The sequence below is a fragment of the Rattus rattus genome, chromosome 2, assembly GCF_011064425.1.
Source record: "Rattus rattus isolate New Zealand chromosome 2, Rrattus_CSIRO_v1, whole genome shotgun sequence".
In the NCBI taxonomy this organism is placed as follows: Eukaryota; Metazoa; Chordata; class Mammalia; order Rodentia; family Muridae; genus Rattus; species Rattus rattus.
In genome coordinates, this window is record NC_046155.1 from 141,524,230 (window position 1) to 141,543,259 (window position 19,030).

Here is a 19,030-nt window from a genome sequence, read left to right on the forward strand (position 1 = left end):
CTATAAAGTGCTGGGATTAAGGGCATGCACTACCACCACTCAGCAAGATTATGTTTTAAATGAAGAAAAACAAATAAAATGAAGAGAACCCAAAAAACGTGTTTTCTTTTAAAAATGTCAGATATCAATTTTAGTTGATATATGCTCTTAGCTTTTCCCCATTAGACACACACACACACACACACACACACACACACACAAACATTAACACTCATGTACACACATATAGAGAAAAGTATGGCACAAATACATATTCCCTGCCTCTGCTGTGGTGAGGGAAGGGGACAGGGAGGTAAATGGCTTTCCACTTAATGTCCTGGAATGTCTCACCACTCTTCTCTGTGACCAGAGTCCTCTCAGAACTTCTTACACTGAAACCAAGTGTCTCACTGTGTTGCAAAAATATAAAACATTAAACCTGGCCGCAGTGATATCAGACTAGACTTTTGGGAAGTATCACCATATTTTTTGGCATATGCCCTTACTCCCTTATATTTAGAAAGGTCTTATTTGGCAGAAATTCCAACATTTGCTCCAATACTGTGGTTTGTTTAAAAAGAAAGAAAGACATTTAGCATTTTCCAGGGAAGGCAAAGTTGAGTAAATGCCTCTCCTTATCTAGAGGCTCTCTCTATACGTCACAGTGTGTAGATTCCAACACCTCCAGTTGGGGGTGTACAGTCAGCTATGAGAATCTTCTGACAAAGGTCTCAACTCAAAACCTGAGACAGATTTTCCTCCAAGAGACTCACATGAGTTCTATTAAAAAAATGTGGGGCTCTCCTAGAAGGCTTCAAGGGCACTTCTAGTCTAGGGCATCAAGAAAGCTAGACAGGCACATATATAATTCTATACTAAACAACAGCCAAAATCAGTATGAAACCCATTTGGAGACAGAAGACTTAAGAATATCATTCAGGAAAGTTATACAATTACTATGCAGCGGAATGGAACAGCATAGGAAGGTCAGGTTATTTCCTGGTAATCAGAGAAGCCCTGGGCCTCCTCGGTGCAGCTCAGGAAGCAGCTTGGTTTTCAGGTGAGGGACCACATCCTAAGCCCTGAAGACATGCTATGTCCTGAGGAAGGCTCTCAGTCTCTCCATAAATATCAGTGGCCCTGACTTCATAGAGTACCACTGACACTGTACCTTAAATCTTCACAGTAGATATCTTCTAAGCAGTAGCTTTGAAAAGAACCAATTAAAGCTTCTCAAGTGTCCTGGCAATATTAATTACAGGTCTAAGTGCTATGATATGGAAACCTGCGCTCTTCGATATATATATATATATATATATATATATATATATATATATATTTATATATTAAGACTACTTTGCAAATGTTCATGACTATTTATAGTAACAGTAATGACTCACATCTGAAAGTGATGATTTTTTTCTCTGCAAAGCTAGGAATACTTCACAGATATTTACCAATTAATTTAAGGACGTGGTCTCACTTACTAGAATTATCTCAAGTGAGAAACGCAATGCCAGTGCATCATATAACTTCAAAACTGGCCCTGCAGAGCAGATAGACAGACCTGAGCCCATACGCAGCCCTGCAGAGCAGACAGACCTGAGCCCGTACAGCACTGTTCCATCAGGGTGGAGGCGGATCATGCGGTTTTTCACTGTCACTCCGTGCACAAATGACTTTTTGTCATTTAAGAAATATGTGTCAGGCACCCAGAGCTGGTCAGCCACTCGATTGTCAAGCGTGAGGTTGAGAGGGATCCCAGAGTAGGCGAGCCTTTTATCTCTCCAATATTGTTGGAAATACATAGTTAAGGTATAATCCTGGGGGGAAGAGAAAGCAAAGAAAGAAAATTAGTTTGTGTTCAACACAAGTATAACTCCAGCATGCAATGACAAACTCAGGCTGAATCCCATGTCCTGAAATGGGCAGAAACAGTGCTGCTTCCTTAGGAATGAAATCGTTGTGTTTAAAAAGCATAATGTGTAAAGACATACATAACACACATAAAATTGTACTTAACTTAGTTAAGGGTACCAGACAGGTTGCATTTTGAGGCAATCATGCAGCAATATAGAATAAGAAACCATTATTGTAAAATCAGATGGCTGGCAAGGAACTTGATTGGATCCCTAGGTACATACTTTTCCACCAAGCAAACAGCATTTTAACCAAGCTCTATGGTGACCTCTATTTATAAAACCATCTATGTAGTTGCAGCTACTTTCTTCTGCCTTTACAAAGACTACAAATACAGGCCTTCCGGAAACATCCACTGGAGATGTAGTGGCCTTTGGGAGGGTTCTATGCCCCAGTGTTCACATGTTCTTTTCCTCTCAGCTCACCCTAACTATCCTACACTAACCGGTCCATAATCTCAACTGCAAATAACATGATGAAAGAAAATTTGGGAGCCTGAGACAAAGCAGGGCATGGGAGAAAACCACAGCCCTGATACATGCAACCAACAAAACCAATAAATGCACACCCAGGGAACCATAAACTAACTTTTACATTTTGTTTTGGCAAAACAGCTAATTGGAGTGTGTGTGCACAATCCAAAGGCTGAACATAATAAAATCAGGAATAGCTACACACATACATACATACATACATACATACATACATACATACATACATACATACATATATACATACATACACACATGCATACACACATATATTGCATATATGTAGTATATATCAGAAAATGAGTCACAGGCCATTCTGGATCCTGTTCTGGAAGGACTGAGCTGAAAACTTGAAGGCATGTAGGTATATTTGAGAGCAAGGGAGTCCACAGGCCAGTTGGTCAAGTCTACAAACATGCCCATTTTATGGGCAATAAAAGGTGAGGAGCAAATCTGTTTCAGAATCCATCCTGAACAACATGTAACATTCTCTACTACTTTACATAGCAGGTCCTCATGCTATAGTTTATGTCTCATTTGAAAACATATATATGTTATACTTAAAAGTGATGAAGCAGAGATGTTAACCTAGCCTCTCCAGATGTGTCCACCAAGAGCTTGCAGGAAAACTCATGCATACTTAACCAACTCTAAACAAAATGTAAATTTTGGAATGTATCTAAAGCTCAGGGTCAAAAATGCATGCGTAGGATATGTGTGCCTTCATAATAACAAACAAGACTTTCAATGCTATAAAGGCCCAGAAAAACTAGAGGAGAGATGACAGAAGGCAAACCCAAATGGGCGAGATGTACAGGGAATTTTATTTGAATTTTAATGAGGTTGAGAAGTAGGGATTTCTTAGAGGAATATCCAGGAGTAGAACTCTGATCCTAGTACATCCCATACAGATTCTCACTTTCATCTCAACCACAACTCAAAGGTTTTCATGGAGAAGCTGTCCCTAAACTTGGGCCTCTGGAAGGTAGGTAAGAGGGCAGGGAGCATGACAAACCTGGGACCTGTTAATTTACAGTATTTACTTATTTGCAAGTCGGCAGAGTAGGCAACAAAACTGGACCTTACACTAGTGGCTGAGGATCAGGGACTGGAACATGAGCATCATATAGTAAAATACCACATGGTTTCATGTGTTTGGGTAACTGCCAGCTACATTAAACCCTGTAGCTTAATTTTTGTGTGATTTGACATCCAGGACCCTGCTGAGAGGAATCAGCTGCCCCTTTCAGGGTTACTAAGTTACTACACAGAGTGAACAACTTACAGGACTAGCACACTTTCATATCCAAGACAACAATTCCAGAACCCTAATACTCCTTTATGGAGACTGGACATAGCAGCCAATGATTCACAATGGCCTAGGTCTAAATACCAATTCACCAAGAAGAACCTCTATGGTTAGGAGTCATTCAGTTAACTAAATTAGACAATTCTGAGATGTTTACCGTGATTTATCTCTCTTTTTTATAGAAACCACAATAAAGGTCTTTACTTAGAAGCAACCTTTCCTTTCTGTCATTTGACTCATATTAGTACATTCCCGTGCCCCTCCCCCCTTGTGTAAGGTGTCACAAAATTCCCCTCCTTTTGTAGCTCATTCTCTGGTAGCCATCTCCTAATATGTTTGCCTCCCCATACCTGAGTATCTTGTGATGGCAAATATTGTCAACAGTGCCAGATCTAGATCACCTAGGAAACAAACCTCTGGGCATTATGTAACGAAGTTTCTAGACAGGATTAATAGAAGTGGAACAACCTACTATAAATATGGGTAGCAGCATTCTATGGGTTGGGTGGGATTTTCAGCTGTATAAGAAGGAACAATTGAGATAAGCATCATCATTCAACTCTACACTTCCTAATTTTGAAAGCAATCCTCTTGCCACCAAACTATGGAGGTCATTAAGTCCTGAATGCTCAAACTACAAGCCGCAATATGCTTTTTATATATTTATCATAGATATGAGAAAAATAACTTCCATCATAGAAAACTAGTATTGAGAAGTAGGACCACTTGTTAAGTTGCCCACCACAATTACACTGGGCATCCTATACTGGTGAGTATATGGGAAGTACAAATTGGATTTGGGGATTGGGCTATATGGTTTTAAGTCAGTTAGAAAACCCATTAAAACATCAGAAAAGAGAACTTAATGAGTCATTCTCCTGGGAATTCTGAGAGAATGGAGGTCCAGATCATGAAGTTTCACAGGGGAACAGGGACTCTCCTGAGAAATGAGCTAGGCAACATTTAGGTCATATTTGGAAAAGAATCTGCATATTCTCAGCCCTTGTCTTGAGCTTGAGTAAAGTTGAATTCAAAAGTAATGGACTCGTAGTTTGGTGGAGGAAATCTCAAGGCAAGCTAGCATTCATGATGAGTCATGACTATTGTTTTCAACGATTCTCCAGGTGTACAGTGAACGATTGCTACAAATGGAGCCAAATGGTATGAAAAGTGTGCACTTTGTTCAGGAAAGGAATCAACATTTCAGACAAGAAGGACGAAGAGAAAATAGTTGCAGTTATTAAGGAGATCAACCCCAAGGAGTAGCTGCTTTCTCAGCACTGGGGCAGCTGGAAAGATGCCCTTAAAGAGTGCAGATCCCTAGCCATTCAAGGATACAATTGTGAAAATACAAATTCATCAAAAAGAGAGGACCTAAACTAGAAAAGCTGCTGAAGGGCTTTCCTGATCAAAAACAGCCACCTATGGAAGCATGGCCCAGTGTCAGCTTGGACAGTTAACAGAGGCCACTACAGTAACTGGCCCAAGCAAGCCAGGTTATTTCTCATGTTTACAGCAGAACCTGGCAGGTAGTCCAAGTTATACAAGTTATAGATACATGAAAAATGGAAGAAAGAAAGTCAGACATGGTAATGCTCACCTAATTCTTGCACTTGAGATGCAGAGGCAGGTGGATGTTCAAGGACAGTCTGATCAACTATATATATATATATATATATATATATATAGAGATATATATATATATAGAGAGAGAGAGAGAGAGAGAGAGAGAGATCGAGGACAGTCAAGACTACATAGTGAGACTCTATGGGGGAGTGATGAAAAAATCAGGAATGGAGGAGGCTTAAGGCATTGTTTCAAAAGGAAGGCCTGAGGGTCCATTGCACGAACAGCGAAGGAAAAGCCCAATTTCACTGGAGACTCTAGGAAAGTAGCCATGGTAGGATCCTCAGATATTAGCTTGGGAATGTTGCACGCAAGGAGTAAAGTTGAACTATGTGTGCTCCAGGCTTGCAAAGCTGGAAGGCGAGGCTGCTGTCGTCCTTTGGATCACAGATGATTCTATCGTGAGCTCCAGCTGCCAAACACTGAGCTGAAGGATTTCCATTAGTCTCCCTTGTTTTGAGTACTGCTTGGGTCTGATAATTCTTTGCTATGTCCTCGTGTCTCCGTTTTGTAAAGGGAACATTTTGTCATTGACTGTTAAAAGAACGTAACTTTTTTGTTTATGCTATAGCAACTCAGAGTTAAGAAACTGCCGGGGTCTCAGAAGAGACAACACAAGTACTTTCATAGAGTGTTAGAACTCTTAAAGACAACAGAGACTTTTCATGTTGGATGAAATGCATTTTGACTATAGATGGTTTTGACAAGAGACGGAAAGCTGTGACTTGAAAATGATCTACTTGAGTTTCTGTTTGACATGGTGTAGAGTTGTAATAGTTAATAATGTCAACATGATGGAATCTATCTTAACTAGGAGACAAACCCTGGGCATGCCCAGGGTGAGCGTTTCTGGATGACATTCAGAGGAAAGGCACATCCTTAATGTGGATGGCACCATTCCAAAGGCTGGGTCTTAGACTAATTAAGAAGAAAGGGTGAATTCAAGAATTCACCTCCCCTTTCCTGTTAACAGTGGATACAATGTGACCATTACTTCAAAATTCTCTGCCATTCTAGACTGTGCCCTCAAACACTGAACTAAAATAAACTCTCCTTCTTCACATTCCTCTTGTCAGGTTTTGTCACAGTCCCAGGAAAAGTAACTAAGGCACACTTCACCTACAGTCTGAGGCAGAGAATGTGAGTAGGGAAGGTTGGTTATGCAACTGAAATCTCAATTCATGGGGTGGGGGGCAGTCAGGGGAGTGGTCAGAGATGTAGAATGGGGCAAAGGACCTATTAAAAAGCACTATCTTGTTGGAAACAGGAGGACTGGGTGTAGAGCAGCATTGGAGGTCCCTTAAATGTCAGACACTGTACTCATCCAGAACAGCAAAAGAATGGACCTCCACACTGCCTCTAATAACATGTGATGAAGAGGCATGTACATAGCTCAAACATGGGCAGTTGTGGCAGCATAGCGACATAGGAATAGACAGCATTATTAACTCAGGATTTCTTGTGTGCATAAGAATATTCACACTAGCAGAACAGAAAAGTTTCACTCAATTCTTTCTTTAACTGCCACCTGCTTTCCTACTCCTGAGTCATGAAGTCTAGCACTCCCCACAGAGGCCCCTTCAGACTGGCTTCACAGGGTTTGCCATGAGGAAACAGAAAATGTTATCTGTTTGCAATGGGAGCCAGCTGTAATTCACAGTCTGAGGGCTCAGGATCAGGTTTTATTTTAGATGGTGTTGCTCTCTGTACCATTAGCAGCACCTCCTAGTTTGGCCTTAGGTGTTTGCTAAAGTAATCTGCAATGGTAGGAAGAGTTTAAGAAGCCAAAAGAAGAAAAATCTACTTAAATTCAAAGTCACCGGAATCTGCTCTGCCTTATAAGGAAGTAACAATTCCATCAATGGATACACTAATCAATACCATCTTTCTCTTTGCAGACATTGGAGGATAAAGAACAACAAGTAGCAGATGATGGAACGGCCCGATATCCCCTCCATTAGCTTGTCCTATTATAAGGCAGTGAAAAGATAATTCTATTGCTGAGAATTGATACTTCTGGCTGGCCTCATCATGGATCCAAGACCTTGGTGACAAAGCATTCCAGAACACATCCTCATTCTTTCTTGTATTTAAATACAACACAGTTGTTACCATTATTTTTAAAATCCTGCATAGACCTAAGCAAAAATGAACAGAACTGACTTAACCTAGCCATCTTCTGCTCCCTTCTGCCACCTCTTTCTGAGACAAGAGCAACTGGCTTTGAAGTTCGGGGTGTGTCCTCTGCAACATAAGTGTCTGATAGTAGGGAGCTAGAAATGTTTGTACATTAAAGTGGAGTGAGTTTGGTAGGAGGTTTGTTTTTACCCCCTGCCAAGAGAGTGGAGAACCAGGACCAAAGGCATTCTTCAGAGGGAATAAAACTATGGCAGCCCCGTCCTACTGTAATTATAACCGTTTAAAAGTGTTCCCAAGGGTGGAAAAGGAGAGTATTTTTCACAGGTGAGGTCATGAGCAAGACACAGAAAAAGCCACGTGTGGAATGGAGGATGCACCATCAAAATTTCAAGCCAGTTCTCAGCAACCAACTAAGACTATCAGACTCCAAGAATCAATAGGAATATTGCCTGTGGGGTATTGATGAGGATGCCTACATTAGATGCCAAAAGACAGAGATGGGGCTGGCACTCTGGAAGGGGCAGGGCTACAAGATAACCTTTGGTGTTGTTCCTTATATGACTACCTTGGCTTGTGATACAAAGTTTCTCACTGATCTAGTGCTTGCCAATTCAACTAAGCAAGAGAGCTAGTAAGCCCCAGGGAGCCCCTATCTTCTCATCACTGAGATTTTAAACTTATTACCACACTCACCTTCTTCATGTAGGTTGAGGAGATCACACACAAGTCCTTGTGCCTGCATAGAACAATCTATTCACTCCTATTTGTTTTTTTAGGCAAAGATAGACAGTGAAATCTGATTATGAAGTTGAGAGTGGCTAGCGATGTTGGAGTACATCAAAGAACAGTCATTTAAGCCACCTCAGTGAGGGACAGATTTACTGTAGACCAATAGGTTTCTAAGAAGCATGCAGGGTAGTAGCACTATACACAAAATAAGGGACATACACAATATCATAGAAGCAACCTAATAGGTAAAACATGATATATCTCTGCTAATGCGGTTGACAGCTTTCTTTTACCAGACCTTTAGATTGCTGGACACATCAGTTTATTGGGGTATTTATTTAACTACTGCACAAATATTTACTGAATGACTAGCATGTAATGGTGAATGTTGGGGACTGGTGGTGAGCTAAATGCAATAAATATATCCCCTAAGGGATTGGCCATCAGACTGAAGCAATCTGATTTCGGGTGTCTATAAATCAAAAGCAATTGGGGTAAAAAGCTACACTGAACAAGAATACACATGGGAGTCATAAAAGAAGCTAATTCCAGGAAGGAAAACCAAAGGAACTTCTTGGAAGGGGGCCTATGTGACATTGAATGACATAAGCCTTGAAGAAGAGGTAATGGATCAGGTCATCACCTCATAGCCACTGATATCACCATTGCATTCTCAAAACTTTCTTCTCAAAGCTTGGTGACAGATGGCCAGGCAGCACAGGATTAACACACACCCTTCTGGAGGCATGGTCACCTCAAACATTCTGCAGGTGAGGATGCCCCTATCGGGAGGATTTGAGTCAGTAGAGGTCTAAAATTAACTATCTGCAAAGGAAGGCTCCGAAGATGCTGCAAGTCAGAAGCAGCGGTCCTGATGATCGGTTTGGCAGTGATGATATACTAGGGTTTCTGCTCCTTGTTAACTCAGAGGTCCCATGTCCCCTCTCTGAAGAAGATTTTTTATTTTGTTTGCTTTCTAGTGACTGATGTGCATGAGAACAAGGCTAGTTTTCAGGGACTTAGCTCACTGATCTTTCCGAGATACCACGAGTATCTGAACAAGGAGAGTGGGCGATGACTATGGTTTTCTTTTCCACTTCTGCCATTTATGGCACACCTGGTGGATCCCAGAGAGGAATAGGGTAGAAAACACCAGGAGTCAAGAAACAACAGAATGTGATGGGTTCTGAGGAATGTAAGGAAAGGGTATACTGTGGACATCAGGTCAGAGATGTGGGTATCTAAAATGAAGGCATGCAGGTAGACACAGGTTCAGGGGAGGAATGGGCCTCATGGAAGAGGAGGTCAGTGGAATAGAGAATGAGGACTAGAACTGTCCATTGTGGTCCATGGATGGCTAGATGAATTAAATTAGCACACAGTGGGGGAAAGACAGGCTGTGTCTGGACCTATGTTAAGCAATAGTAGACTAATTCTTTCAACACATCTAGACCTCTCATTAACAGCAAGAGGAAAAGGGAAAGCCAGAGTATGGTTGTGTGTCTAGAAGGACTCCTGTCCTGGGCTGCGGTTTGAGTCAATACAAACAAAAGATCTATATAGCCCCCACCCTGCAAGACTGGTTTACATTTTACACTTCTATCAGTCCTGATATGTGATAATGGGATGGGACTTGGATTCAAAATAAGGTCTGGGTCAGTCAAACATTTGTAAAATGCTCCCTCTATGACATGATTGACATTGAGAAGTGTTCTGGAGTCTCATCAGCTCACCCTCATTTCATCCTGTCCATATAACCCTAGGCAGTATGGAAACACTTGGTTTCTAATGAGGCTGCAGTGTCAATTCAGAAATATGACTGGCACTAACTACATAGTCAGAAGGATACCGTATTCATTTCCTGGCACATAGCATCCTACAGCTTTCCCCTCAAATGCACATAGCTGTTCAACCCCAAATCCTCAGTCAGGACAGCTGCTGGAAGAGACAACTGTCCTGGGATTCCTGGATCCATCAGAAGACCAGCCCATCTCTGAGCATGAGAACTGAAGTTCAACCAAGACTGAGGCACAGTTGAAAGACAGACAACTAAGTGGAGACATGAAGAAGAGGACAAGGGAAATGAGGAGCAGGAGGAGGAGGAGGAGCAGGAGGAGGAGGAAAAGGAGGAGGAGGAGGGAGAGGAGGAAGTTGATCAGGATGAGGAGAGTGCAGCCTTCTCTAGTCTAGATGCAGAGCAGACCACCTATGTCAGGAACACCATCACTATTAACATTAGTTAAGGCAATTGCCTACATGGAGTCAACATTCTATTTATATAAAGTTATTTCAAACAAGAATGCAAAAATAACAATGAACCATGCTTAAGATCTAAATGTATATGGCCGTCCAGTATGGCCTTTCTCCTTCCCAGATGTAAACCTGTAATTTTCTAGGAATCTGACCAGAAAGAATCACTGCTCCCTAACCTTGCAGATTGCAGTCTTGTCCAAGGTTACTTGAGTGCCCCCCTATAATCTCAATTATTGAAAAAGGTTAAAAAAAGAAAAAGAAAGAAAGGAAAAAGAAAAGAAAGAAAAGACAAGTCTTTGAGATATAACTGGAGCACCACTAAAATTGTTATGTGGCTAAGACACCTAAGTTAAGCCTCTTTATAAGTGAATAAGTATGTGTCTCTTTGAATACCTTTCTTTCTTACAACCCACATGGTTACGCTTCTGTTGAACTACCCTTTTCAGTTGAATAAAAGTCTTCCAAACCACTTCATAACCAGTATGGAATTTGAGCATGCACTGCACTCTGCCATTGCCAGCAATACCGCCATTGCCAATGACATCACTAGTGCTGAGACTTTCTGGGTTTCAGTGCTATCAAGTTTATGAACATCAGAGAGTTCTCTGAATTAGGACATTATCCTCCATCTCTTGTTTACATCTTAATCAGTTCCTGTGGGCACTATTGCTGTGGACTTTAGACTGGACAGTGCATTCAGGAGTAATGAAAAATGTTCATATACATCTTCTTCCAACATTATCCAGAGCAGTGACAACTATAACTCTTGGATATACTGTGCAAATGAAAGAAAGTATAGTTGATTTTATTTGACCTGAAAATGCTAATTTATCTGAATCTTCAGATATCTTAAATCAATACCTCTCTGTGTAATATAAAACTTTAAGAAGACTACAGAACTAGCATAAAGAATGATTCAGGAATTACATTTAAAACAAGGAGTCTTTCTTTTTTTTTTTCATTCTTTTTTTCAGAGCTGGGGACCGAACCCAGGGCCTTGCGTTTCCTAGGCAAGCACTCTACCACTGAGCTAAATCCCCAACCCTCAAGGAGTCTTTCTTAAAGAGAACCATATAAACAAAACCAATGGAAAAGAGGCTCATTTTTTTTATTTATCACTAGCTTCATTGATAAGCTGATGAAATAATTACATATATCTTCCCTCTCTGTCCCTCTCTCTCTTTCTTTGTGTTTTTCTTTTTTTCCCCCTCTCTTCCTCTTTCTTTTGCTCCCCCTTTATCTTCCATTTTCTCCCCCTTCATTTTCTTCTCTCACTTCTCTACTTCTCCATTCTTCTCTTCACCTCCATCTCCTTTTTCCTCCTTATTTCCTTGTTCCTTACGTCAGTCAATATAAAACACTAAAGTACAGATGATAGCTACTTTTATTTGATAAAATTGCCTGGATGGATCAGTAGCAGTATTAGTAAGGTAAGTTCTTCAGATTTGTAAATCATGACTTTTTATCATTAAAAAAATGCTAAAGCGGTTGTCAAGATCCACTCCTGGTTGTAGTAGTTCATGATGAGCAAATGCCAAAAGCACTGGTCCCTAGATGAGATACCAGGGATAGTAGGGTCCCTGGTTTACAGCCAAGCTATTGTTCCAAAGTGCATGGAGAAGGGATAGGACTGGCGGTCATTACCTAGGAGAAGAAAGGCAAATAATGCTTCCTTCTCCTATATGGAGCAGAAGGCTCCATAGGATTGATTGATAACTGATTTTCTGAAAGTGAGCCACTCATTGATGAAGCTATTGTCCTTTGACAATCCCATGAGAATATATAAGTTGAAACTATAAGAAAATAACTCAACTCTGCTCAGCTATTTAAATAAACAACAAAGTTTCCTCCTGGTGGTACCAATCTCTTGGCATTTCCCTCATTACTGATAGCGATGCATATCTGGAAGTAGAAATACTGTTTTTTTTATTGTGTAGTTAAGTAATTGACTAGATTCGTCAACACAGGAAATGAGAAAACATTTACTATCCCTGAGAAAAGAAAGCAATCTCTAAACTAAATTTAAACATGTACCTGCAACTGTGAAAGCCACGGGACATCTACATTTGCATCTGGTTCAGCAAGTTTATGCTACCAGATCTTACAGGTAAGGTGCTTCCAGGTCAAGGAAGATGAGAACTATTCCAAGACATAGTTACATAAGCCCTAGGTGGTGGCTTTGTCTACAGACGTTCTATCCTAGGTAGAACTGGGTAAATATTGGCATTTCTATTAACACAGTGTGTTTTAAAATTCTAATTTATTCCCTTTAATGATTAAAATGAGTACCCAACATTTCTACCATTCCTTGTCCCATAAAAGGCTTGAATGATGTCTTAAGGTTCTATTCATTGAGTTTGCTTGGTGGTATTCAATGATACAGTCTATCTTCTTCCCTTCCTATTCATCTTCCTCCTTCCTGTTTGTTCCAAGTAATCATCAAATGGCTACACATCATAGACCAAGAATCCTGACAGGGACTCAGACCCAAAAATGAAGGAAACATCACTGGTAGCTCAGAGGATATTGGAAGACAAAGTGAAACAAAAACTAGAGTAATTTAGAGACGAAGCTTTAGAGTCAGGCATGCACAAATCTGAACATTAGCTTTCTACAGGCCTGGGAAACCTGAGAATAAACTTGTTGTAACTCAAAAATTGTAGCCCATAACAAAGACCTCAGGAAGAAACTCAAAACACAACTTTCTATCCAGCTTCTGCTGTTTCCTATTTCAGTCTGTATACTCCTTCAAGGCAAAACTCAGAAAGTAGTTTGAAAGAATTCCTTACACAAGACAAGTCACAGGATTCTACTTTTCTTTATAGACACAGATTTTGAAATCTACAAACATGGGTCTCTTCCATCTCTGTGTAGAAGTTGATCAGAGGAAATTTCTTGACTCCTTTATGGTAGGTCATGATAGTTTCCTGTTTGAAAGAATACATTTCTCAGATCCCTTTGGACAATATACAAGTCATTTTTGCTCCTATCAGGGGTCACATCCCATCTTCTTCTTTAGGCATTTTGGCCATCCACATGTAGGTGACAAAATGCTCCCTTTCCATGATCTGTCTAAGATCAGACTAAACATGTCTACCTTCTGTCTCTCTAGAGCTGCCTTTTACACATGTAGCAGAAATGCAGCTCCATCCCCATGTGGATCCACAACAATTGGAGAGGAGGCTCTCCCTAAAGCTGTAGCCTCCCTGTGATATCCCCAACAGGGCTGCCTTGACTGGCCTCAGTGGAAGAGGATGCACCTAACCTGGCATAGACTTAATCAGCCAGGGTGAGTGAATATCTGGGGGTTTGAGGTCCTCTCAGAAGAGAAGAGAATGGCGAATGGGAGATGGGGGAAGAAAGATGAAGGAAGGTCTCTATGAGTGGGAACTGGGAGGTGGCACAGTATTTGGGATGTAACTAACTAACTAACTAACTAACTAAATAAATAAATAAATAAATAAATATTTTTTTTAAAACAACAAGATAGGAGTATGTTTTTCCAGAAGTGTTCCTGCCATGCACTGTGAAAAAAAAGGACTGCTACATGGAGGGCCTGGAAGATTTTGAATAGATGGCTGTCACAAACTTCTCTCCACTCCCACTCACTAGAAAACTACCTCTTGGTTCCTTCATATATCTACAGGGCTGATCATGCTATATGTTCTTAATCACAGATGAGCATACTTCACCCTGGATCTCCAGGTCTACAATCTGTAGATTTTTGTGTTATATAAGTCTACGATCTTAAAAACTTGTTATGATTTTCTCTTGCTTCTGCTAGAGCATGTAGCCATTACTCCTCACTACAGGATTTGGTCTTTCTTTGTGATGCTATACACATCACTGTCCACAGTCCAACCACTCTCACTATGAAAGATTGTTTATCACTGATATGAATTGAATTAGGAAGGGTCAACCTGGATGAATCAAAGATAACACACAAGAAGTATACACTGGGAGGGTTTCTGACTTCTCCATACCCAGCAGGAGGTCAGGATGCTGGGTTCTGAAAGGGAGGCCAACATTCAGTGGTTTCCTCAACTTTCTGTAGCTCATCCTCCAGGTGAAAGACTCTCTCAGAGGAGAAACCCCCAGTGAATTAATTTCTCCCCACCTCTTGAAGTTTTCATAATAGCACCATAGGTTGGTGATCAGGCTTTAAACACATAGGCCTCTAGGGGACACGTCCACACCACCAGCAGGGCTGTTCTTGTCCATCTTCACAGCTATTCCAGTCTACTTCCCTGTGAACACATCCAGCTGCCTTCTGAATTTTCCCATACACAGGCCTAAATTGCAACCTAATTAAGCTCAATTTATCCAACACTAACTCTCCACCTTTCTGCTCTGAACCTCTTCCCATTATACACGCCACCTACCCACTTGCTCACCCAAACTAAAAATAAAGGCTCTATTGGCCTTTCTTAACCTAATTTTCAAAAGCAGTCTAGCAACTACATTATTGATAGGAACGGTTTCCTAAACCTCTTTCATATCTAACACCAGGCCAACAGGCAAGCAGCAGCAGCAACAAGAGTTAGTGTTCCCATTGATGCTGTCATGACAACTAATTAGAGGAAGAGCTCATGAACTAACAAATTATATCCCTGAGAAAGCTTAGTCAGGGGTCTAGAACACAGTGAGTCTAACTTAGATCTCAGACATGGGAAGTATGCAACACACACAGTGACAACATAAGCACACGCGTGCGCACGCGCGCGCGTGCACACACACACACACACACACACACACACACACACACACACACACACCACAGACAACTTGCAACATTTTACCTAGCAATAGATCTTCCAACATCAACAAACAAACAAACAAAGAAACAAAATCACTGCAAAAAATGAATTCTTAGCATATGCTAGGAAACTGGGCACTCACTACATATTATCCTTTATTTAAAAAATTTCATTTGAACAGTAGTCATTGAAGAAATATTACATAGACTTAAAGATCTACAAAGATACATGCCTATGGGGTGTGTGTGTGTGTATGTGTGTGTGTGTGTGTGTGTGTGTGTGTATGTGTGTGTGATTACCCAGAGACCATATTTAATTAATATGCTTTAAATTTGGAATGCAATGACCTCTAAATTACATTACCATCCCAAGGTGCACTGAGAACTGGATGTAGAAAACAGCCACAATACTTAGGAAATGTGATGTTTAAACTCACACAACCTAAACCACATCCTTCTCAGTCCTTCTAAAGAAATTTCACCAATAGAGCAATGCTGCTGCCACTGGTGAATGAAGAGTAGCTTCTGTCTGTTCGGACCAGGCAGCTCTTATTAAGCTCTGTGAGCCACACCTATGCCTACCTAATTGAGCATCTCACCTGTAGATTCTGATCATGAGGTTGAATTGCATAATTTTAGATAGGGAAGGATGTGGCTTAGGTTATGTGAGTTATAGTGTTTATATCATTACATTTGCATGACCACACATTAGTTAAAATTAGTTCTCTTTGAACTACAAGAGAGCAGACAACGTGCATGAATGCTAATGCAGACAAAAGCCTTAAATTTATCATAAACCAGAGATGAGCATCTCTGCTTTAAACTAAGACACCACTCACATAGGAATACTCATGAGATCTTACTGCCCGTGGAGTGATAATGGGCTTCCTCATCAGGGTTTTTCAGTGTATTTCCTCCCTTGAAGATAGAGCTCATGCATCAATGATGACACATGTTGTAAATGACTTGCCATGTCTAAGATGATTGTTTTATTTTTCAGACCCAAGCATGTTCATCTCTGACATCATGTATCTTTCTGGTTGCTTTCCAGAACTTCCTGGATTGATGATGCTGTTAGGAAAGTTATGATAGTAACAAAGATAGACTACACTAAACTGAAAAACAATTACTGTTTTCTGATAACATTAATTTCAGCAGGAATATTTAGATGATACCTCTTCGTGGAATTGAATAAAATGTTTCTTTCCTTTGAATCACATTTATTTAAAGTTGAGATTTTTATTCCTTTTCCTAAATAGCTGAAATAAAAACAAATTAAGGGGGGATTTATCTGGTTCTAGCTTTTAGCCCACAGTCATCTTGTCTCATTGCTACAGGCCTGCCATGAAGCAAAGCACCATGACAGCAAGGATATGCAGGGTGACCAAACCGTTCACTATGTCATGACCAGGAATCGGGATAGTAGGAAATGTCCAGAAGCAAGGCCAGTCTTTGTAGCTCACACCTTCAGTGACATACTTCCTTTAACTAGGTGCTACCTCTCAAAAACATCATATTAGAGTTTCAGCAAAGGATTAATTCATTTCTTCAGAGCTCTCAAGATGCAACCACTTCTCAATACTTGGATCAATCAGGTGGGGAACCAAACCTTTTCTAAATCTCATTTACGAACCAAATTAGTAATGAAAGACAAAAATCTACAGTGCATATTTTCACATAATGAACCAAAATATTGGAAGAGTAACTGACTATTGACTCTCAAACTATAGATTAATGAAATTCCATTCCCACTTTTTAAAAAAAATGCCCAATCTTTTTACTCTACATTTGTCTTCTTAACTTGTGTAGCTGGTCTTGGTGTGAATAGTAAAGAAACCATTCTCTCTAAACTATAAAATCCATGTCTTCTTCCAACATTCAGGAAATGTAAGAAATCTAATTCCTTGGCATAGAACCCAGCAAAATCTATAATCTCTTACAGGGTCTCTCCAACTGATTGCCTGCCTAATGGGCACATGTCCTTCTCTAAGTCTTTCTTTCATTCTTAATGTCTGAGAGTCTAAGACTCTTCAATTTCTACTACTTTCTAGTATATATATATATATATATATATATATATTATATCCTCCTCTATCTATATCCATAACCTGAATGATTGTTCATAATGTTATGGCTTTGAAGTCCAGTTACATTTCAGAATTCCTAATTTGGATCTCCACACAAGTTTAAAATAAACTCCAGAATCAATTCAACATGTGTCAGGAACTACTGATCATACATTCCAGATGCACAAACTTCTAGTGTTCTAAATTCATACCATGGCATTCCATCCTTACAGGATTTCAATCCCAAATCCCTGAGGATACAAAATTCACCCATATCTCACTTTCTGAGACAAGGCATCTGTAATTCTCCCCTTCCCCTCTCGATGATGAGTCTGTCCTGAATGTGTTATGGTCAAATGAATATTAGAGTAAAAATGGTGAGTTTTGGAATTCCAGGAAAGTAAGTTAGAGAACTGTGGCTGGCTGTGCAATAGTGAAGCTGAATAGTTAAGAGGAAAAACAAGCTCTAGGAAAAAGAAAATGCTGATCTTGGTAGGCTCATATCATCTCCATAGAAATCCCCAACAGACACATGAGTCAGGCATTGATGCCCTTTCTTTTAGTACACTTATCAGCTTTCAAGGTTCAGAGTAGTTATACATACATACATACATACATACATACATACATATATACATACATGTGTGTGTGTGTGTGTGTGTATCTAATACATCTAATTGTAACAAAGTGAATTATGATTGAGAATGGCTTCGACGAAAGCTTCCACCCATTATTCCAGAAAAGGAACCACCTCAGATATCTCCAGAGGTGGACAAGAGGAAAATAAATGGGGGAGTCAAGACTCTAAATTTAGATACTTGAGGCAGCCTCTATGCTTGATGCTCAGCTTAAACCACTTTCCACCTCAGAGCATATGCCATGATTTGGTTTACTTGCCTGCTGAAATAAATCTTGACTTTTTTCTTAGTCGATTTGTATCTGGTATAAATTCCCCTTTGGTATAATTGATGCATAGGTATCAAAACTACTTTCACAATTGGGATACAAGGGAATGAGAGAGAAGGTATCTCTCTTCCTCTATAATAGGCCCACTATTTCTTATCCAGACATTGCTAGAGATCAAGTCTTCCTTCTCCATCCCTACTCTAGCAGCCTACTAAATGGCAACTTCTATTCTTTTAACATAGTCTCTTTCCCAATAGAGCACCATGAGAAATGTTTTTGAGAATATATTATATCATTTATCCCTCAGTTCAACATTATACAATGGCCCAATATGCTATTATACATATCTGCTTGCTGCATGTATGATGCCTTATCCAAATACTGTAAACTTTGTTAATTCTAGCAGCAATAATATTTGTTCTGTTCTTCATTAAACCATACATCATACCACTCAGACAGACTCTGTGCATTTTCCTTCCTGCTGGCTGACTTCCTTAGCTCAGTTTTTGCTCAGGTCTCCTTTTCAAACAGCTTAACCAGCTATGCAACTTTTACCCCCTGCACCTAACCATCTGTGTTTTGTTTTCCTTTCTCCCTAGCTACTCCTGCTCCAGGCATGCAGCAAGGTCCCTTTCTGTTTCCCAGACATATATTCAGCACATTGGACAGTGCCCAGCACAGATGGGAAATTGCTTAAAGTTTTGCTGAGCAAGTGAGAAGAAATTCATTGTATCCTAGGTATCCCAAGTGTCCCTTCAAAAGTCTCTGTATGCTTTCACTTAGAGATTCATATTGGTTGGCAGCATTGGATCACTTCTAGTGACAATTTTTCTGTTGGATAAAGTCAAACCTTAGA

At 40.2% G+C, this 19,030-nt stretch overlaps 1 protein-coding gene across 2 annotated transcripts in view; it reads right to left on the reverse strand.

Moving 5' to 3' along the window:
• The window catches only part of Gabrb3 (gamma-aminobutyric acid type A receptor subunit beta3), a 235,988-nt gene that overhangs the window by 63,526 nt on the left and 153,432 nt on the right, over nt 1-19,030 (reverse strand). For both annotated transcript variants that reach the window (XM_032893497.1, XM_032893498.1), the window contains exon 4: nt 1,582-1,802. In XM_032893497.1, coding sequence (XP_032749388.1) covers nt 1,582-1,802 — 221 coding nt within the window. The remainder of the gene's footprint in view (nt 1-1,581; nt 1,803-19,030) is intronic.